This window comes from Bos taurus, chromosome 14 (genome assembly GCF_002263795.3).
Source record: "Bos taurus isolate L1 Dominette 01449 registration number 42190680 breed Hereford chromosome 14, ARS-UCD2.0, whole genome shotgun sequence".
Taxonomy (NCBI): domain Eukaryota; kingdom Metazoa; phylum Chordata; class Mammalia; order Artiodactyla; family Bovidae; genus Bos; species Bos taurus.
This window is the reverse complement of record NC_037341.1, coordinates 19,923,803-19,946,445: the sequence shown is the minus strand read 5'-3', so window position 1 is coordinate 19,946,445 and position 22,643 is coordinate 19,923,803. Positions and strand designations below refer to the sequence as shown.

General features: G+C 47.0%; 1 protein-coding gene across 1 annotated transcript; it reads left to right on the top strand.

Annotated features, from left to right (window-relative positions):
- Positions 1-1,429: 1,429 nt before the first annotated feature.
- Positions 1,430-5,032, top strand: SNAI2 (snail family transcriptional repressor 2). Its single transcript, NM_001034538.2, has 3 exons — positions 1,430-1,620; positions 2,308-2,853; positions 3,781-5,032. The coding sequence occupies exons 1-3, from the start codon at positions 1,542-1,544 to the stop codon at positions 3,960-3,962; spliced, it is 807 nt and encodes a 268-aa protein (NP_001029710.1). The 5' UTR covers positions 1,430-1,541; the 3' UTR covers positions 3,963-5,032.
- Positions 5,033-22,643: the final 17,611 nt, after the last annotated feature.

Sequence of the window (22,643 nt, the reverse complement as noted above, 5' to 3'; positions counted from 1 at the left end):
CTGCAGTTCACAGTTTGTGGAGGACTCTGATGCATATTCATATTTTCCTGGCACCCATGAAAACTGCTTCTTTCAACATAAAGGTTCATCTAAATTCCTTTCTCTGGTGTTTGAACCAGTGACTGTTGGGAGGAAAGTAAAGGGATCCTCCACAATAGCGAGGCAGCTGGGGCCCCGCCCTCCCTGCCGCCTCACCGCAAGATTAAGAAGTTATGTGCCAGACATGCGCCTTCCTCTTGCAAGTCTTGACTTCAACTGTTATTTTTCCACTTGTTTTTTTTTTTTTTTCTCCTAGCACCTGTTCGAATCAAGGGTAGAGTGGTCTGATTGCAAATTTGTTCTTTCCTTAATTTTTAAGCAAGAGGTGGAAAGGAGAAGAGATGCTTGAAAACATGGTTGAAATGTCGTTTTTACAACCAGCCACTCTAGTGTATTTTTAGACTCAATACCGTACACAAAATCAAGGTGTTTCTGCTAGTTGCCCGGCTAGTATAGAAACTTAACCAAGCGCTACAGAGGAGGCACCCTTTCCTTAAAAACGCCACACAGGAGAGTGGCAGAGAGATGATGCGGTGACTTTATACTGAAAAAGGCACCACAAAAAGCAAATAAATGTTTGAAACTATTATCCCTAAGGGCCCATTCACGCTTTTTTCCATTAAAAAAAAAAAAAAAAAAACAAACCACCTAGTGATGCATGATAAGATAGAAGCGCTTCTCAGAGGCCTCTGGGAGAGCGTTCCAGATTCCCACGACAGGGACCTTAGTTCATCCTTCCCTCTCATCCTGGGGTCCCGCTTCTCCCTGGACGTGGGTCCTTCGGGGGCCACAAAGCGCTTCTTTCAAGCCCCGATGTTAACAAGTGACACGACCGCTTTATTTCCCGAGGAAGCGCCCCCCTACCCCCAGCCGCCGGGACACGAAGCGCATCCCCAGCGCGCGAAGCGGACGGGTCTCGACCCGGGCTGCCCCCTTGCAGGCCCGCGGCTCACTCACTGGGGCTTTGTCCTCGCCGCTACCTTCCTTTTTCAAAAGCCAGGAGTGAATTGCTCTGTCCCTGTGCGCGCCAAAGCTCTCCAAAGCCGCGAGGCTCCGGGAGCCCAGAGCCCAGCCTTCCCAGCCGGCGCGGAACCCGCACCTGAAAGCCAGGCCCGGCGGCGGACCCAGCGCGCCCGGAGCAAGGACGCCCGGCTCTGCGCTCAGGAAGGAAAACGACCTCTCCCGAAAAGACTGAAGCACTTTTTTCCTCTCCACTGAAAGCCCGGGGCACAGCCCATTTTGAACCAGAATAATTTAGTCTGACAACAGATTCCTCCTCTGCTCACAGCTGGCCCAGAGGGAGGAGCTGAAATCTGAACCTCTCGGCTGTGATTGGACCCTTCTCGCGAAAGAGAGGAAAAAAAGGCCTCCCCGCCGCCACCGCGGGCTCAGTCCGCGAGGAGCCCGCGACCTGGCGGCGCCGCGCGCGCACCTGCGGGGCAGAGATGCTGTAGGACCGCGCGCCCCGCGCCCAGCGCTCCGCGCCCCGCGCCGCCGCCAGGATGCCGCGCTCCTTCCTGGTCAAGAAGCATTTCAACGCCTCCAAGAAGCCCAACTACAGCGAGCTGGACACACACACAGGTAAGGGAAGGCCAGATGTCCGCATCTCAGTCTGTAAATAGGTAACGACAGGGGTGTGCCGCCGCTCGACTTTGATACTAAAGAGCAGGACACCCAGGCTGTCTGCTCCCGAAAGAGCGGTCCTTCCTCAGATCGTTCGGGCTCGGGTTTAATTCAAAACTTCCACACTCTGAGCTGGCGAGGAGAACTTCCCTGGGCTCTTGCGACGTCACGTTCCGCAGCGTGTACATACTTGCATAATGAGGACGTGGAAGCTGGGTGAGGCAGTGCGTGAACGTTGAATTATTGCCTTTTTCATGTAATAAGGCTCCTTTCCTCCAGAAAGAGGCTTGATTTACGCCAATCCTTGTACTTACCGGCGTGAGCCAAGCAAGCAGCCCACGCATAAGATGGAAGAGAACTTTTCTGTATCTTTAGAAAGTGGGTAGGTTTCCCTCTGCGCTCGCTGGTCGCAGGGCTGGGCAGCCCCCCACACTCGCTCGTATGCGGGGCCAGGGATTGGGGGGTGCACAAATGAGCCTTAAGCGCAGTGACCGCGAGCAGCAGCGGCGGAAAACTTATGTCCTCCCAGCGCCTGACTGCTCCTGGGGAGTCTGTCTCCTCGTTCCCTGCGCGTGCAGCCTGGCTCTTCTCTGCGCTTTCACGGTGCCCTCTGTCTCACGCCCCGCTCCTCTCCTCTCTCCGCAGTGATTATCTCCCCGTGTCTCTACGAGGGCTACCCCGTGCCTGTCATCCCACAGCCGGAGGTCCTCAGGTCGGGAGCCTACAGCCCCATCGCCGTGTGGACCACCGCCTCTCCCTTCCACGCCCCGCTGCCCGCTGGCCTCTCCCCTCTGTCCGGATACCCCGCATCCTTGGGGCGCGTGAGTCCCCCTCCTCCGTCCGACACCTCATCCAAGGACCACAGCGGCTCCGAGAGCCCCATTAGCGACGAAGAAGAAAGGCTACAGTCCAAGCTTTCAGACCCCCACGCCATCGAAGCTGAAAAATTTCAGTGCAATTTATGCAATAAAACCTATTCGACCTTCTCAGGGCTGGGCAAACACAAGCAGCTGCACTGTGACGCCCAGTCCAGGAAATCCTTCAGCTGTAAGTACTGTGACAAGGAATACGTGAGCCTGGGCGCCCTCAAGATGCACATTCGGACGCACACCTTACCTTGTGTCTGCAAGATCTGCGGCAAGGCGTTCTCCAGACCCTGGTTACTGCAAGGACACATCAGAACTCACACTGGTAAGAGAAACACATAGTCAGGGTGTCGCCGTCCAGCAGAAGGAAGCTCTGGGCTGGCTGTCCGATTTGCCTTAAGTGGTGACACAGTACTTTTGATGATGTATGTTCGGTTTTAGCTACTTCCTGACGGCTCAAAAAGTCGTCAGAGCACAAAGGACTCTACTGCTTGCTAACAGCCTCTGCTCCCGAGACTGCAAACAGCATTTAGACTTTGGAAAGTTAGATTCAGGAGGTTTGGTCTCAAAGATCAGTTAGCAAATCAGGAGAGATGTGCTTGGACGTGTGTTCAGTTAAATGTCTCCCAATGATTAGCAAATACGGATGTTGTTCTCCCAATCAATTGATTAGGCAGACAGACCGATGAAATTTTTGGTTCTTGGGTTTTTGTTAGCTACTTTCTTGCCATGCTGTCTCTCACCCACAGCAAGTTGGATAGTGAGAGCTGAATTTGCTTTCCGTTGTTTGCTTTTGTTTTGTTTTTGCTGCTGAGTTTTCTATTCCTAGCACAAAATCACCCTGCCAGGAGCGGGGGCACTCACCCAGGCTTAGTCATAATACAGAAGGAGGGAAAAGGGGAACTGTTGGGAAACCTGGGGAGGAGCTGGCCGTTAGCTGCACCTGCCGAAGAAGAGAGCTTGAACAAGCCAAGTCCTAGGACAACAGGAATTATTTCTGCAGGACTGGCAGCAGCAATTATATATTTTTTTAATTTTTTAAATTGTATTTTTTTTTAAGTGCAACTTTCACATTTGTCTTAAAGGGCCAGACATTGAAACAAATATCGATTAAGGGGGATTTGAATCAAGTTTTGCTCCTTCTCATGCTTTTGGCAAAGTGTGAAGATTGCTCGTAAGCCTCTTCTGGATCTGCATTTCCTCTGAAAACACTGACCATCTTTCTTTCTCCCCACCCCGCCCCACCCCCCAGGGGAGAAGCCTTTTTCCTGCTCTCACTGCAGCAGGGCCTTCGCAGACAGGTCCAACCTGAGGGCTCACCTGCAGACGCACTCGGACGTCAAGAAATACCAGTGCAAGAGTTGCTCCAAAACCTTCTCGCGGATGTCCCTCCTGCACAAGCACGAGGAGTCTGGCTGCTGTGCGGCGCACTAGTGACACAGCCCCTGTTTACTCGTGCAGACGCCTTTCTTGTTCACTTGTCACGCATTTTACTTGTCCCTCCACCTCTGAGCGACAAGTAAAAGTCCTAAGGCATTTTGTCTTGTGCTGACAAACCCGAATAATATGTATAGACACACACACACACACACACACACACAGCTGCCAGGGCAGGGGATTCCATGTGCATCAGATTAATCCTTTCCATGTGAAATTTAAAATGACCGTGTATTTACTGACCGTTAGATGGAGAGGATAAAAGACAAGAATCTTGCTCTTCTGAGATGAAGCAAAAAGCACATTGCATCTTTCCTTACTAAGAAAGAATGCAAAGATTTACTTTGCTGCCAAAGCATTTCAACTGAAAAGAACAGTGTTGCCTTGTACGGGATTTGTAATAGATTTTCCTATAGGACAAGAATCTGCCAGACACTATCTCAGGTGCCTTATAAAGTATTCCAAGTTCACTTTATTACATGTGTCATGTCTGGTCACCATCCTTGAACTGAAGCCTACTTTGTTACCTGTCGTACTTTAAACTTTGTTTTTGAGGGAGAGAGGGAGAAGGAAATAGAGAAAGAACAAGAAGGAAAAACACAAGAGAATGTATTAAAAGTGTTTTTTTCTTCTTTTTTGGCCAATAAATAGTATGTGCCTTTGGGAGTCGGGAAAGACTATTTTGAACATTCCTGGTGCATACTCCATGTCTTATGTTTTAAAAGATTTTTAATGATTTTCTAAAATCAACTAAAGATGGGAATAAGTGCAACAAAGGATTTTTAGAAACTCTGTGATGTACTTAAACAACTTTAAATGCATACAACAAATGCAATCCACAACTGCACCCCTTCTAGCTGTCTTTTTAGTTAACTGTATAGTTGATGAGTCCATGTAAATTTGTGTTTATTTTTATATGATTGAATGAGTTTTGTATGAAAGTGAAAAGTTGTCTATAGCCAATGCCTATAAACAACCTGAAGACTTGTGAAATTTACATTTCTTTAAAAAAAAAAAACAGTTTTCAAGGTTCTTTTTTACAATAAACATTTTTGATTTAAAATCTATTGTTTGTATGCTCTCAGAAACTTTACTTACTTCATAATTAGTTCAAACAACTATATAAAGAGCTGCTTCTTTTGTTAATAAGAGATAAAGTGAATGGTGTTCATTATGAATATCAACTGTTAGTTTATGTGTTCGATTATAGTAAAGCCAGTAATTTTTTTTTACTCTTAAGATAATACTGTTAAATTCAGAAAGATAACATCTTACTGGGAGTTTGTTAGCATGCCTCTTTAACAAAAATCACACTTTCTGAGTGCTAAGAATATTCACCTTACTGAGAGTCAAGAATATCTTTCAAAACTTTTTATTTTTGATGACTTTGATTGTGTTGGCTTTATGAAATCAAATTATAGTCACTGGTTATAATTAATGTCTGCCACCAGAACAGTTTAAGGACTTTAAAAGAAATGTCATTAATGATATATAAGAAGAAAAATAGAGCATCTGCATGAAAAGATCAGGAAAAAGATTTATTTATAGTAGTAGACTTATAAATTACACAGATTGGAAAATTAAGTCATTCAAAGAAAGCCCCACATCTAGTGGGTTAAGATAATCAGCAGTCTGACAGGTGCATGGCTAAGAAAGAGAAGATCGGGGTTTCTTTTTATGGTATTTTGAAGAGGCCCCCACTCAAACCCCCCTACAAGCACATGCTTACCAAACACAGTGGACTGGCTCACAATCAGGATGCTAAACCACCGTCACAGGCGCTGTGACAGTCACCACCCCATGTATTTAAATCCAGACTCAAACCCATGTTGAGCAGGGTTCCTGCCACCATTAATCACGTCTCTCTGGTTTGCTCAGAACTCAAAGAATTATTTTTCCTTCTAATGTCCTTGTGATACAAACAAAAGCCAGAACCAGTATCTCAAAGATATTAGCAATACCAACATATCCCCTAGATGTTCAGATACATCCCAATGTATGTTACATTTAAGATTTAGCCAACATATAAAAGAGAGTGTGTTGACCAAAAAACCCCTCAATTTCATATTGTTTAATTTTTTCTTATCTCAGGACATAGCTCTCAAAAGCAAAATTATTTGAAGAGCAATTTATAAATGTAACAGCGATGGCTGCTGTCTTATCTGGGGCATTCTAAAGTCAAGAAAAGACTGCTTTAGTTTGTGTATGTGGTGTATAAACGATGCCCAGAAGCTTGCAGGCCAGGTAATAAGTAGAAATGTCTCACAAGGACACGTGTAAGTGAGGCAGGCAGCATCATTGTGGCCTTCTCGTTGGTCCTCCCAGAACCACATGACTCGCTTTCCTTTCCTGTCTGTAGATCTGCTGGCATCTCCTTTCCTGGTGTACAAAACACAAACATTATTTTCTAAGGGGAAAAGCTATTCTTTCGTTTAATTTCCTAGTGAAGAATTACTGGTATAATATGTTTGCAATATTATATACTTTTTGCAGTACATATAAAATGTGTATTTCTGCTTTGTCCTCACAATTTTCATTCCATTCATGATTTAAATATTCTACTTTCATTAATGTCATGAGTTTGAAGTACAGTACATCAATTAGATATTGAGATTTTCTATAGGCATAACTCAGTAATTTTTTAGAATTTTCAGCTTTTCTATGAGGTCTTTGCACATCCTGTAATACATAAGACCTGGTTTGGATGTCACATACTTTGAATACTTCCCCAAATTCGATCTTTCTGAAAGAGTTGTATCATTTACAATGTGGTGCTAATCTCCCTGAAGGGCGGTTTCTCGAAACCTTTTTCCCTCACTAGACAGAGCACCTTAAAATAAACTCACAGCAGCCAGTACATTGTCTAGAACACAGACATTAATGCATGTTTGTTGAATGAATAAGTGAATTAAAATAATAGAAATTGGTGAAAATGGCCTGCAGACCTAAAATACATTTAACATATTTCCCTTTACTGCAAAAAGTCTTGATAATCTTTGAGAGATCCTCTAGGCAAATGTGCTGGTGAGTCTCCTAACTTAGTGATGCCAGCCTCCCGCCAACAGGGCAGATGCTTCAAACAGGGGATAAGGGGCAAGTGCACCTAGACCAGGTTTGATGGACTTTCTGAGAACCTGAGCTTTGAAAACTATGGTTTCAATAAACAGGATGTGTTCTAAGGAGCCTACTCAGGATCCATCCTTGTTCCCTATAGTACGAGACAGAGTGGCACAGTAGGAGGAGTCCCAGCTTTTATTTTCAGTTTATATGTTTATATTATTGGTTTTATGTCCTTCTGCAACCTAACCCCTCGGCACCCCGTTTCCTGAAGTTTCAAGGAGGATGAGACCCGCGGGGTCACAACCGCGGCCCGACAGTCTCGGGCACGGTGTCCGCAGTGCTCCCACTCCACACACAGCCAAACCTGCTCCCTGCTCAGATGTCCCTCACCCGGTCACCTCCAGTGGCCACAGTGTCTCTGTGCAGCTGGTCTTTTACGGCTACAAAGATTAAACTCCGAGTTTGGAAAACGGAGCCAGGGCAGCAGAGGTCACGAGCTGCAGAACTGAAATCCAAACCCGAATTCTGCAGCTTTCCAGACCTGCTTCTTCCGCTGCCCTTGGGAGGAAGGGCCTCTGGAGCACCCGGGTCGTGGGCACCCGTGTCGCAGGCACACGGCAGGCAGAGGCCTCTGGAAGCCCAAGAGGACGTGCTCCTAGATCACACAGCACAGGGCTGAGCTCAGGAACCATCGTAACTCGGGGATTACACAATCACGTCCAACAATCTCCAGAGGCATTTCCCAACTCGGCTGGAGAAGCCCTGTTGGCCCCACTTCCTGCAGGGCCGCCTGGCAGGGCCCGCTCCCCACGGCTCCCCTGCGCCCTCCTGGGGCCACGAGCCATTTCCTCCCCCCACCCCCACCCTGGCAAGCTGGAAGGCAGCTGGTCTCCATCCTCGGCCATTAACACTTCATCTTCTGAAGGCCACTACGGCTCCCTCTCACACCCACACTCCTCACCCGGCTTTTATCTCCAGAGACAACAAGGCTTCCAAGGCAAACATCCTTTCTTTCACCACTAAAATGTGGACACTCCAGGGTAATGAGGCAATTATAATTGTGAAAAGTCGAAGGCTTCCCTGGCTGACATCCACTTCCAAGGAGTTGCTCCTAGTTTAGATACGGGAAGTGTTCTGAGCAAAACTCACTTAAGAATGAGTGTCCTGTCATCACGGGGAGCAAGGATTCTCGAGTAAGACGGCTTTTCTCTCCTTCTTGTCTTCCCACCGGGGGCAGATGGAGAGCAGAAAGACTCCCCTCACCTGAGACAGACACACACAGAGGGGAAAATCCTCTCGTTTCATTTGCATTGGTAGAAGTACATGTCCACAACCACAGGGCCTGAGCTCTGGGCTAAGTGAGGGCCGGCCCCTCAGGCCTCCAGGAAGTAATCATTACCCTGTGGACGGCGTGCAGGGAAAAAGCAGCGAGCCTGGCAGGACTTCCGCCCTGGCCCCCAGCCAGACCCCAGACAATGAGCGATCAGCAGAGGAAACGGCCCCGCATCCCTGGCCTGGGACCCCAGAGAGGCCGGCAGGGTATTTATAGCCGTGAGTGGGAAGGCTGCTGCCCACAGGAGCCGGTGCACTGGTACAGCCTATGCACTCGCTCACTGAGGTAGGCTCCTCTGCTTAAGATCCACTCAGCCAGTTGTTTGGGAGATGATCTGTGAGTTATCACTAACTAGTTTTCTTAGACAACGTCGGGGTACGGTCAGGATGGGGAGAAGGATGGATGACCTTCTCCCAGGGTTTGTTCTGGGCTGGAACTTGACCCACCCCTCCCAGGGAAGAACTTCTGCTTCTGCAGAATCAGCAGGTAGCAAGAGCTGGTTGTAGAAAGTGGGAAGAAAGACTCAGGCAAAGTGAAATAGTGAGACATTCTTCTAACAAAGACAATGAATGAGCATCATATTTCTCCTGAGTTCCAGCTTCTGCCTGTAGACGCTCAGATGAGCAGAGTCGGAGCTCTCCTGTGATGCATGAGTTTTTTATTCAGACTTGGCAGAAAGAATGGTGAAAGAGGCTAAGGTCCTCACAGCCCCCACCTCTCAGATCTCTGTGAGCTGTGGTCATCCTGGGGTCTGGGGTGGGGCAGGGCCTGGGAGTCTGCATTTCTAGCTGGCTCCCAGGTGTTAGGCTGACCCTTGAACATCACCCCACAGTGTCAGGCTGTGACCACACTCAGCTCCCAGGCCCACCAAGATGAGGGTGGTAAAAACAGGACTACACAGATGTCTAGTGAAGCGGCTCCTCTCCTCCAGGCCACCTGATGCAAAGCACCAACTCATTGTAAAAGACCCTGATGCTGGGAAAGATAGAAGGCAGGAGGAGAAAGGGGTAACAGAGGATGAGATGGTTGGATGGCATCACCAACTCAATAGACTTGAGTTTGAGCAAACTTCAGCAGATAGTGAAGGACAAGGAAGCCTGGCATGTCCATGGGTTGCAAAGAGTCAGACAGACTTAATGACTGAATAGCAAAACACACACCAGCTGCTTCCACTCCCACTCCAAGACTGGGCCTTGCTATCTGCAGAGAAGCTTAAATGTGATTTTAGCCCAAAGGGAGAAAACCACCCACACTGGCAAGGCTGATGGGGCAGGTCCAGCCTGGACTGCTCCCCTGGCCCTCAGGTAGGCTCCTACCTGAGTACCATGGAACTCCTCTAGGAATGCTCACAGCCAGCTTGGGGAGCAACTGCACAGGCTTCTCCTGCCCAATTACCTTGTATCTTCTACAGACATTTGACATCCTGCCAAGTGGAAATTAGTTGATGTATTTTTTCTCTAGTTCCTAGGTTACTTTTACTATGTTGTTTTAATTTAATTACGTATTACTTACTAATACTTACATAAAATTTCAAATAGGCACTCTTAGGAGAAAATGATTTTTTATAAACTGATAGCAAATAATTCTTTTCTCTGTTAATTTTTTTTCCCCCATAATAGCCAAACTCATCCAAAATACAATAAAAGGATGACTGACAATTAAACTGAGGATCATTTTACTCTCTGTCTATCATTGAATAAGGAATATATAATAATAATCAGTTGATCCTTGAACAACACAGGTTTGAATTGCATGGGTCCATTTATAAATGCGGAGAAGGCAATGGCACCCCACTCCAGCACTCTTGCCTGGAAAATCCCATGGATGGAGGAGCCTGGTGGGCTACAGTCCATGGGGTCGAGAAGAGTCGGACACGACTGAGCGACTTCACTTTCACTTTTCACTTTCATGCATTGGAGAAGGAAATGGCAACCCACTCCAGTATTCTTGCCTGGAGGATCTCAGGGATGGCGGAGCCTGGTGGGCTGCCGTCTATGGGGTCGCACAGAGTCGGACACGACTGAAGCGACTTAGCATAGCATTTATAAATGGATTGTTTTCACTACACACTGTGGCTCCTCACAGTCCATGACTGGTTGAATCCACAGACTCTGGGGTCACCTGTAAAATTATACACAGATTTTCATCTGTGGACAGTTTGGCACCCCTCACCCCTACCTGTGTTGTTCAAGGGTCAGCTGTGTGTATAATGAAGGATTCCTTATTTCTTTTTTTTTTAAACTTTGAAGAGATTTTTTTAATTCAGTTCAGTTCAGTTCAGTCGCTCAGTCGTGTCCGACTCTTTGCGACCCCATGAATCCCAGCACTCCAGGCCTCCCTGTCCATCAACATCTCCCGGAGTTCACTCAAACCCACGTCTATCGAGTCGGTGATGCCATCCAGCCATCTCATCCTCTGTCGTCCCCTTTTCCTCCTGCCCCCAATCCCTCCCAGCATCAGAGTCTTTTCCAATGAGTCAGCTCTTTGCATGAGGTGGCCAAAGTACTGGAGTTTCAGCTTTAGCATCATTCCTTCCAAAGAACACCCAGGGCTGATCTCCTTTAGAATGGACTGGTTGGATCTCCTTGCAGTCCAAGGGACTCTCAAGAGTCTTCTCCAACACCACAGTTCAGAAGATTCAATTCTTCGGCGCTCAGCTTTCTTCACAGTCCAACTCTCACATCCATACATGACCACTAGAAAAACCATAGCCTTGACTAGACAGACCTTTGTTGGCAAAGTAATGTCTCTGCTTTTCAATATGCTGTCTAGGTTGGTCATAACTTTTCTTCCAAGGAGTAAGCGTCTTTTAATCTCATGGCTGCAGTCACCATCTGCAGTGATTTTGGAGCCCAAAATTAAAGTCTGACACTATTTCCACTGTTTCCCCATCTATTTCCCATGAAGTGATGGGACCAGTTGCCATGATCTTCGTTTTCTGGATGTTGAGCTTTAAGCCAACTTTTTCACTCTCCTCTTTCAATTTCATCAAGAGGCTTTTTAGTTCCTCTTTACTTTCTGCCATAAGGGTGGTGTCATCTGCATATCTGAGGTTATTGATATTTCTTCCGCAGTCTTGATTCCAGCTTGAGCTTCTTCCAGCCCAGCATTTCTCATGATGTACTCTGCATATGAGTTAAATAAGCAGGGTGACAATATACAGCCTTGACATCCTCCTTTTCCTATTTGGAACCAGTCTGTTGTTCCATGTAGAACACGGAATCAGAATGGCTTTAGACATTTCAACAATACTGGACATTTGAAGATAAAGGAACAGTGATTTCAAAATCAAAAGAAAACTCTCTCCAATCTAGAATTTTACACCCAGCCAAACAATCACAAATGAAGGAGCTATGAAGAGCATCTTCCATATGCAAGGGCTCAGAACATTATTCCATACACCCTTTCACAGGAAGCAGTAATCTTTTGTGCCTATTTCTTACATTAAGTACCATTTGGAGGATAAACTTCACATTATTGACCACATATCGATCACTTTGTGTTCTCTTATTTTATGGAGTAAATTTATTTTAAAACCATGTTTGTCAAAACAAAAGAGAATACAGATCACCACGTCTTAAGCCTATAGGTCTAAAGGAAGTAAAGGAGTGAATTATAATGGGGCAAATTCAGCAGAAATTACCTGAAAGTAAGAACCAGTGTCAGATTTGGGGAATGACACAGAGAAGAAAATGGTTACCCACTCCAGCGTTCTTGCCTCAGGAATTCCACAGATAGAGGAGCCTAGCAGGCTATAGGACGTGGAGTTGCGCACAACCATATGACTTACACACACACATGCACACAATACAAAATGCCATAAAGCATCACAAGGTGCTGCACTGGCCTACGGCAGGCATCTTTGTCAGGGTGGCCGTTGACCAGGTGCAGTTAGTCCCGTCTTGCTTAACTCGAGCTTTGGGTGGTCACTGGGAGGTCTACCTGCCACCCCTGACAGGGGAATAGATGCTGTGGTCTGACCCAGGTCAAGGCACTGAGAGCACTTGGGTGTCTGTGTGCCTGTGGAGCTTTGAGGTCCTGCCCTCCTCCTGGCTGTGCTTCAGGGCTTGCTCAGCTCTGGGCATCACCACAGGTTATATGTGCTATAGATAAAAGCAATCTTCTGAGTCCAGGCCCAAAATGCACACCTGGTCCCCTCTGAAGCACACTAACCACAGTCCCCCTTCCTGTCTCCTGTGGAAAGAGAGGATGATGGCTGGACCTGCAGCATCCCTGGGGGGACCAGAGGCCCTTCCAACCTCCATGTGTGCTGAAGACAGACACACAGACAGGTGAGAGGCCCAGTAAGAGTATCTCCAGCATTGGGGGTAAGATGGATGGAGAAGAAGGGGTCCCAGGGCCATGGAGAGCACTGCTGGTTATTGGCTGCTTAGTGGCTCTCGGATTTGAAAGAGCATTGGAATCATGGGAAGATCCCCTGGAGGAGTAAATGGCAACCCACTCCAGTATTCTTGCCTGGGAAATCCCATGAACAGAAGAGCCTGGCAGGCTATAGTCCATGGGGTCACCAAGAGTCAGATACGACTTAGCGACTAAGCACGGAATCAGCAAAAGACTGGTGGAAACACGCATTGTCCCCCGAACTTGGAATTAGAAGGTTGGCAGGGGACCGAAGGTCCTGCATGTCTCCCAAGCTCCAAAATAAGGCTGGTACAGCTGGTCAGGGTCCTGAGCCCCTGCAGTTCGTGATGGGATTAGAGTTAGGACTTGTGCACAAGTTCAGGATCATTCTCTTGCTCACTCCAGTTCATCGCATCCCACTGCTTGCTGAGCAAGCCGGGTCCTAGACTCTCAATGGAAGGGACTGTTAGAGCAGACCATCCCCCCAGTGAAAGAATGGAAAGGAAACAGCACACACTTGTTCTGAATGATTCCAAATTCTTTACAAATTTCTTTCTAGCACAGCAGCTTTCAGAAAGTTTGAAATTCAGCTGAAAAGTACATTATATATATATATATAGTATTTAAGTATATTATATATTAATATATTATATATCATATGGTATAATAGATATTAAGCTGAAATTAAGCTGGTATCATATAAAATTCAGGTTGTAGGGGTGGAGCTTCTTAGCACAATAAAAACAACTTTACAGGACAAAAGAGAAAGAAAATGATAGAGGCCTTAGCTACAAAGATTTCTTTATAATGCATAATAAATGAAACTGAGTGAGAATCCAGGCGTTTGGCTCATATGCCACAATTTTAAAGTCATTTTCTTGCATTTGTAAGCTAGCCTGAATGGGCCTGTCTGCCGTAATCAGGCTTCCACTGTGGGACGAATGCTGATCAGAGAAGGATTTCCCTCCACGAACCCAGCCAGACATGCCCTTCTTGGATTCTGTGCTTTCAACCAAAGACATAAAAGGGTCTTTGTATTACTGCTTTCCTGAGGCAATAAAAAGGCAATAAAAAAGAATTAGGAGAAAAGACGATTTTGAAATGTAACTTTTAGTTTTTTTACCATTTAGGAAAATCTGGAGGCCTTCAGGATGGAGCCGCTGCCAGGGTGCCGGCTGGACCCAGGAAGGGAGCGTCCTCACCGGGGCGCCAGCCTGGTCCTCTACTCCTGCCAACATGAAAGAGCCCGGGTACCTTTCCGGGGAGGCGTCCTGATCGACCTTAAAGGCAGCCACTCTCTTTTTTCAACTTTGATCTTAAACAAGGAAGGGGCATCATTTTCATTTATCCTGCAAAACTGCCATCCTGCAACACATCAATGACATGACTTTTTAAAGGAACCGATGGCTGCAGCTCTGTTGTAACCTAGGCAGTTCTGGTTTGTGGTCCTAGCACAGAGGCGGGGGTAGGTGTGCAGGGCTCTGTGGCCCTGGCTGACCAGGCTCGACGCCCAACCCAAGCCGGTCTAGTGCTCCCCCTCCCTCAGCCGCCGTGAGAACGGTTCTTGACCCTGGGTGGGTGAGGAGTGCAGGCCATAGTGTCTCACACAGCAGGGCTCAGCACACTTTTTTCCTTCAGATTGAACCTGGTTTTCAATCTATAGACACCAGTTCTCAGGAGAAAGCTGAAAACAATTTTTCTCCAATGAGAAAGTGATTCTATCCTTGTCTATTAGAAAGAGATGCTCCCTCCCCTTCAGCAGCCTTCCTTTCCTGCTCTGGGCAGTTAACAAGACCACCTGAGATGGGTGTGATGTGGGCCTTCACCATGTGGTCATCACAGGTCAGAATCTGCCCCCAGCAGCCCACGAGCTGTCTCACCCAGAACAATGCAAGAAGCTGAGAAGTCAGAAGGATATATCTCAGACTCACAAACCATAAAAACATACAAAAAACTCTCCATCCAATGAGTTTGTCAAGAACTTTGAAAAGTTTTCACTTTCTGTATAATGAGTTTATATAAAGTGCACACTTAAATGAGAGTATCTCACTTCTGAAATCAGAAAAGAAACACTTTGAAAAGTCCAGAACAGATGCTTCATATCCCATGCTGTGACCAGGTTTCCTTTCTGTGTTCTATACCTGTTATCTGGGTCTATATCAAAGATAAAGTGATTTCTAAAACCAAAGTCAATTTCATTCCATCAGAAGGATTAAAATGATGTGCAGCAGAGAAGTGTCTTGAAGCAAAGTTGAGAAAGGAAGTTTAGATGTCTCACTTATCTTTTTCATGAATGTGTGAATTCCACTCTTATACACCCCCAACTGGGTGTTGCACAAGGGCAGCGAGTGAGCAGGACACCCCGACCCTTCAGTTGGAAGTGAAGCCAATGTGTGGCTGTCACAACACCAGTGATGACCCCACAAGATCAGAAAGTCGCCAGCAAACCCACTCCAGAAGTCAGGGATGGGGGCTGGTCCCCTGCTTTCCTGGGATGGACGACAGGTCCCCCACAGGCCCCGGGCTTTACCCCAAGCTTCTCTTCTGCCCTTCAACAGTGCAGCTGAGCTGAATGAAGGAAGAAAAGCCATGTGGGGTTGATGGATGATCCTCCTTGTTGTCCTTTTTGGCTTTTTCCTAGAAGCTAACCCAGTTAATCCAGTGAAATGCCAACCACCAATCCTTATTGCTCACAAAAGACGGACAACATGACTCACACCTGTTTGGGTCTCTGTTTTACTCTCTTTCCCGTAAAAAGCTAAAAATAAAGAAAATAATATGAAATATATATACATATATGGAATCACTTTGCTGCACAGTAGAAATTAAAGCAATATTGTAAATTGACTATTTAAAGTTGAAACTGTTAGCTGCTTAGTCTTGTCCAACTCTTTGTGACCCCATGGACTCTTCTGTCCACAGAAATCTCCAAGCAAGAAAACTGGGTGGGTAGCCATTCACTTCTCCAGAGATCTTCTGGACCCAAGGATCAAAACTTGGCTTTCTGCATTGGCAGGTGGATTCTTTACCATCTGAGCCACCAGGAAAGCTCAGATCAACTATGCTGTGCTAAGTCACTTCAGTCGTGTCCCACCCTGTGTGACCCCATAGACGGTAGCCTACCAGGCTCCCCCGTCCCTGGGATTCTCCAGGCAAGAACACTGGAGTGGGTTGCCATTTCCTTCTCCAATGCATGAAAGTGAAAGTGAAGTCGCTCAGTCGTGTTCGACTCTTAGCGACCCCATGGAGTGCAGCCTACCAGCTCCTCCATCCATGGGATTTCCAGGCAAGAGTACTGGAGTGGGGTGCCATTGCCTTCTCCGCAAATCAACTATACTTCAATAAAATAAATTTGTAAAAAAAAAAAAAAAAAGTAAAAAATAAAATGAAACCATTCCTGGCTTTGAGATTGAGATTGCCAATGCTCAACATGATCAGTTGTTGTTGTTGTCATTGTTTAGTCACTAATTCAAGTCTCTTTGTGACCCCACGGACTGCAGCACGCCTGGCTTCCCTGACCTTTACTATCTCCTAGAGTTTGCTCAAACTCATATCCATTTAGTCAATGATGGTATCCAACCACCTCATCCTCTGTTGCCTTCTTCTCCTCCTGCCCTCAATCTTTCCCAGCAATTGTGAATCCCACCAAGCACAACTCGGTGGAATTCAAACCTCAGCTGAATCCATAGAAGACATCAGATGAAAGAAAAACTCAGTAACCATATCAGCAAATCAGTACTGTTTCTTGTTGGCCAAATGGGCTTTTCATATACAGTAACCACAGGACCATATTTCATCAAGGAATAAGTAAGCAGAAGACTCTGAAGCTGTGAGGAACTGCTGTTGAATTCATTTTCCATCACTTGTAACTTTTACTAAATGAAAGGATCCAGAAAACTGACATTTCTTCCACAAAACACCATGGCCAATCCATCAATTGTATTGGATAATGCTTCCTGATGGGCTATTTATGTTCTGATTGGTGGACTCAGGTGGTAAAGAATCCTGTTGCAATTCAGGTAAACTAGGGTTCAATTCCTGGGTCAGGAAGATCCCCTGGAGAAGGGTATGGCAATTCTCAAGTATTCTTACCTGAGAATCCCATCAACAGAGGAGCCTGGCAGGCTACAGTCCAAGGGCCACAAAGAGTTGGACAAGATTTAGTGACTAACACAGGGAGAAAGGTTAGCAGACCCTGTGCCCTAACATCAATGAGTCTTAGAAAATCCAGAAAATGTCTGCATTGGGGGTTGTGTAGGGACGTTCAAATAATTCTGACCCAAATGTAGATGTCTCTACGTGGGAATACCTTATATGGCTGTGGCTTTAGGCTCCAGTCTGATGAACCAGGAAAATGAGTATGAGAGCAGTGCCAACCCACTGGCCCGACTCCAGGGACAAACGAGTCTACTGGGTGAGGAGAGACTGAGTCTTTGTTGTGCTTCCATGGACATAGCCCACCCTCCCCACAGTTGGGTGAAGGGCGGCAGAGAGCTTTCCCGTCTTCCTCTGATAAAGCAAAGCATAGTCATGAACTCGAACGTGTTTTCTCAACGCAGCACACCAAAGGCGACCTCTGAACGAGCTGAGACCCAAACCCATAGACTTTTATTGATTCTCAGTAAATACGTAATTGAGTTTATCTTTGTGTGCACTCCAGAAATGTTGAACAGCTGGTAGTTTCCTAAACAACCTAAACTGCAGGACGTCGCACCCCGCCCACCTCTGGCACCCCTTCTCCCCTGGGTCTGTCTGGCTGACTCCTACAGGATCTTGGAACCTCAGTTCAAGTCCTGCCTCCTGCAAGGAGCTCCCTCCCACTCTCCCAGACCTGCCCCTTGGTTCTTACCCACGCACAGAGCACACCGTTCACGTGACAGCTGTTGCCTCTGTGCCCATGTCCTCTCTGGATGGTGAATTCTTTAAGGGTCGACACTGGAATCACATTTTTATCTCCCAGCAGGCTGGGCCTAAGAGATGAGCAGAACGGTTTTACTGAATGAAGGATTTTATCCCAAGGTAGACGTCATCTGGTGACTGTGGGAATAGCTTATCATAAGCCCTGAACGGTACTCTGAGACACCTTGCAGCTGAAACAGCACAGACATGCGTCAATGTATAATCAACAGCCGTCTCCCCGTGCGGCAGTGAAGCCAGCTGTCGAGACGGGTGCATTTTCTGAACCCTCATGCTCTGGCCACCATTTCCACATCTCCCCCCACCGATGAATTCATCACGATTAAACAACAGCAAGTGACTCTCACAGAAGTTATGTTTCCTCCACTGTGCGCCTGCCCTGTCTCTCTGTCCGTCTGCTCTCTCTCTCTCCCATGGATGCTGCAGGCTGCAGCCATATATGGTTTTTCCTATGATGTGAGCTCTCGACGTCTCCCCAGGTCGCCTCCCTGGCTTTGTGGTCTGGGAAACCAGCTCTGGGGATGATTCACCCACCACTAGATGGTCTGGATTGTTTAAGGCTCTTTCATGCACTTCATGGTTCTTCAAAGAAGGCAGCTGCTCAGTGTCTAGTCTGACTACATCCAGGAAGAAACAGAGTGTCTCCCCTCAAATCATCTTTACTTGCGCACAGACTAAGTCACTATCTGCACTTCTGGGTGTGTGTGTGTGCGTGAGAGTGTGAGTTTGTGTGTGTTACAGAAGCATGGTCACTGTGAGAAGTCTCTCAGGCTGGAGGCCTCAATGCAATACTTGTCTTTGAAAATCCCCATTTGGAACATTAGAAACATCTGGAGAAACCACATTTCCATGTTGAAATAAAGATAAGTTGTCATTCCTGCTGCTCATTTTGAATGTACCCCACAGCCTGATGAGAGCATTTGCCCAGAGCAAGTTATAGAGTAAGAAAGTAAAAAAGAAAAAAAAATAAGGAAAAGTAAAGAAAAAGATGGCTCAGATGGTAAAGAATCTGCCTGCAATGCAGGAGACCCAGGTTCGATCCCTGGGTCGGGAAGATTCCCCAGAGAAGGGAATGGCAACCCACTCCGGTATTCTTGCTTGGAGAATCCCATGGCCAGAGGGACCTGGCAGGCTACAGTCCATGGGGTCACACACAGTCAGACGGGACTGAGCAACCAGCACAAAGAAAAAGAACGGATCTTTTTAGCATGAGTTTTCCAACTACCAAGCCCAGGGAGTGGGCTTCTGGGGGCATTCAGGCCAGGAGGACAGTCAGGACCGGGGCAGGCAGAGGTCCTGGGGAGGCACACTGACCAGACATTGTTGGTTTTCCTTGTGCTAAATTCAACTAATAGTTTAGATCTATGCCTACGATGGGCTTCCTTGGTGGCTCAGACAGTAAAGAGTCTGCCTGTAATGCAGGAGACCTGGGTTCAATCCTTGAGCCTGGAAGATCCCCTGGAGAAGGAAATGGCAATCCACTCCAATATTCTTGCTGGAAAATCCCACAGATGGAGGAGCCTGGCAGGCCACAGTCCAAAGAGTTGGACATGACTGAGAGACTAACACACACACATGCCTAATGCATGTATTTGGTCTGAAAATTTAGCATAATGTAATATTAACACAAGGTTTCAGGCTGATGTTCTAATTTCACACTTGATTGCCTTCTCAGGCTTGTGATTAAATGTCACCATGTTCCATATGCCCTCCTTGTTGGGAGACAGAGATGCATTTGTGCACAAGTGCATCTGCCTGGAGCAGGCATTGGCCCATGGCTCCCATGCCTGCAGGTGGAGCATTCCCATTCCTTTGCAGGGAATCACGCACCCTGGGCTCTGCCCAGGACGGACCGGTGCCCAGCTAATGACCTCCCCAGAGCACTGACCCCCAATCACCAGAGCTACCTTCATCTCCTCACATTCTGTCCCATTGCCTCGGTGATCTGCTAAGAGGGGGTCCTTTCATTCCCTGTGGTTCTAACGCACTTGTGGGAAAAAATATCAGACGATGTTGGCTTTGGGATTTCATACTGGAGTCTGAATCTGTGGTTTCATTCCAAAAATACCATAAGAAAGTCTGAGGAGCAGCAAAGCCGGGGGAAAAAATAGCTGACATTGAGATTCAGTCCTGAGCATCCGCAAATATTTCTAGAATTTTTTTTTTTTTTTTTGGTCAAGCAAACCTTTCTTCAAAGAAAAGCTTAGTCATTGAGGATCCAGCTGTGTGAAAAGCTGAGAAAGGCTCTCCTTGAAGCAGGACAGATCCTGCCTGGTCTTCTTTCCAGGCTCCTCCGCTGCCCCGGGCCGCCCCAGAGCTCACTAGGCAAGACTGACACCAGCTTCTAGTCCCCAAACTGTGCTCCAAGAAGTAGGCCCCTTCAGATGCTTCTCAAAGACTCCTCTGGTCCCGGGCCCATCGATGCTGTAGATCTTCTCACAGTGTCTTTGTGGTGTTGGACAGCAGTTCTCACACTGGAGAACAGGACATGCCAGGGCCTCTCTGGGTCATGGTCACTCCCAGATGAGCTGTCCTGCAGTCTGCGGGCCACCATGCTCCCCAGGGAAAGCCCTCAGGGAGAACAACCCCCAACTATCTGACCATTGCCTGCGTGAAGACAGACACTGGGAAAGAGGGTGTGAGGGGGAGTAACCCGGGATCCAGTGAGGCAGGGGAGGGTGAGGAGCCCGTGTACATTTACGTTGGGTCATTTCCAGTGATGAGGTCAGTCAGAGTAAATGTGGTACCTGTGCTCTCTGCCAACCAGAAATCCAGCGCAAAAGCTCCGCTGACATCCTGCCATCACCTCCCGCATCCCTCGGCAGAGCGACGGAGCACAGCAATGGCAAGGCAGGCGTCTCCTCCTCACTGGGAAAAAAATACCTTTCACATGAATCTGAATATTCACCCCCAGTCTATTTCTAGCTCTGTAATGGCTTCCACTTCTGTGCAAACATGTGCACTTTAATGGTTTCTGAAAACAGACAGAAAGAACAAGGAATGGGAAGAAAACACGAGACTGTGTCGCACGGCTCACACAGGTTGTCCTAAATCTATGGATGATGTGATATCCAGGCCATCGAATAGATCAACTGTTCTTTGTTTTTTGTGTGAGTGCTCCATTTTTTTCGTTTTCTGAAGGAATGGGTGAAATGCTTTGGGTAAACAGGTAAACCAAGAGATGATTCTGAGCCCAGACCTCAGCCATCCACTGCCCCGATCCTGATGGGTTTCGACCCTCCTGAAATTTTCCATTCGACTTGGGTGGCTGGCTTCACATGTTTCCTGAACCACCTCTGCACCCCGTGGGGTTTGGGACACCACCAAAGACAGGAGTGAGCGGCCACCTGCCTGCGGTCTCCAGGCTCCTGCCTGCCTGGCCACACGAAGCTGAAGGGAGGGAGCGGAGGCCAGGCTGGAGGAGGGAGAGATCTGCACTGGGAAACAGTCAAAGGAAAAGTAATTTCACACCAAGGCTGGTCCTCAGGTATAGATGGAGAATCCTTACTGAACCTCTGCTTTTCATACTAGGCTTTCATTTGCTAGAAGGTGAAAGACAAAGAAATAATTTCAATATATCTAAGAAGTTTGATAGAATTTTAGAACTAGAAATAGACTGGTGGGGATTCAGATTCACTTGAGAAATATTTCTTTACCCTCTAAAAAAGACCCAAGTCAGAAATAAACCTGCTAAAATCCTAGTTGTAAAAGCAAATAAGAGGTTCATGTGGGACCTTTATGATCACGGCCACAGACCTAATTGTAAAAGGAAGTGTCCACCCCTTCTGGGGGGCTTCCCAGGTGGTACTAGTGGTAAAGAACCTGCTTCCCAATGCAGAAGATATAACAGATGTGGTTTCAATCCCTGGGTTGGGAAGATTCCCTGGAGGAAGGCATGGCAACCCACTCTAGTACTCTTGCCTGGAGGATCCCATGGGCAGAGGAGCCTAGCAGGCTACAGTCCATGGGGTGGCAAAGAGTCGGACATGACTGAAACAGCTTAGCACACACACATGCACCCCTTCTGGGAGGTGATTTTCCAAACCTAAATGATTTCTTGAGAAAAGTGCTCAGAAGTGAATGAGTGCTACCATGCAGCTAGCGCAGTTACGACTCTGAGAAATTTAGAATTTGTTTTCCAAAGATTCTAGTTGTCATCAGCATTTTTGCAGGATCTCTGTTCTTCCATACTAACAAGGGTCTTCTAGGAAACGGTGAGTCATGGAATCACACTGGACAGCTGGCCATGATCCCTGTTCGTGGGACATGGGAGGACAGCTCCTTTGTGACCTCACTCTGAAAGGTGCCTGGACAAGGCTGAGGCTGTCTAAGGAGGCGCCCTGGATCACAAGAATGCCCAGGAGGGCAGAACTCAACTTCAGGGGTGAATCCCCGATCCTGTCCACATTCTAACTCTGAGAAAACACTTCAGGAGCTTCTTAAAACTTTCAAGTAGCACAATTTTCACCAGCCGTGGAGGCTCTGAGGCCACCGTGCATTTCATGTATCACCTTCAGAGCAAGCTCTGCAAGGGACACGCATGATTGGACACTGCACAGAGCTGCACCAGCACCTCAGAAGCCTTCTTGCACAGCTCAGTGTCCACATGGAGTCCCGTGTGACATGGGATAACTCACAAACTCCACAAAGCCACAGCACCTCAGAGTGCAATGCCGTGACAACAGAATTTGTCTCTGTGAATGGTTACCTTCATTTTCCACAGAAATAGACCATGTGTCCATCCTTACATTTTTGCCCTGAATTTAGCATGCCATTTATCTGTGGAAAGATTTTTCCAGTACATATCTGCTTTTATTCTTTATACTGTGCATTTTTTCAGTGTAAATGGTAGCAAATCACTATCTAGTAATGCTGTTCCTTTGTTTGCAGAGCCCAGAAACTAGTGGGCCTGTCCTTATACTTTTTTTCTCATCTGATGTTGAATTACACATCTCAGGGAACCTGTCCACTGACCACAAGCAAGAACAAGATGCTGGGATGAGGCG

Excerpts from the sequence above, each read along its gene's own strand:
- SNAI2 (NM_001034538.2), top strand. The coding sequence starts at position 1,542 with ATGCCGCGCTCCTTCCTGGTCAAGAAGCATTTCAACGCCTCCAAGAAG. Across the intron at positions 1,621-2,307 it reads CGAGCTGGACACACACACAG|TGATTATCTCCCCGTGTCTC; the intron begins GTAAGGGAAGGC and ends CTCTCTCCGCAG. Across the intron at positions 2,854-3,780 it reads ACACATCAGAACTCACACTG|GGGAGAAGCCTTTTTCCTGC; the intron begins GTAAGAGAAACA and ends CCCACCCCCCAG.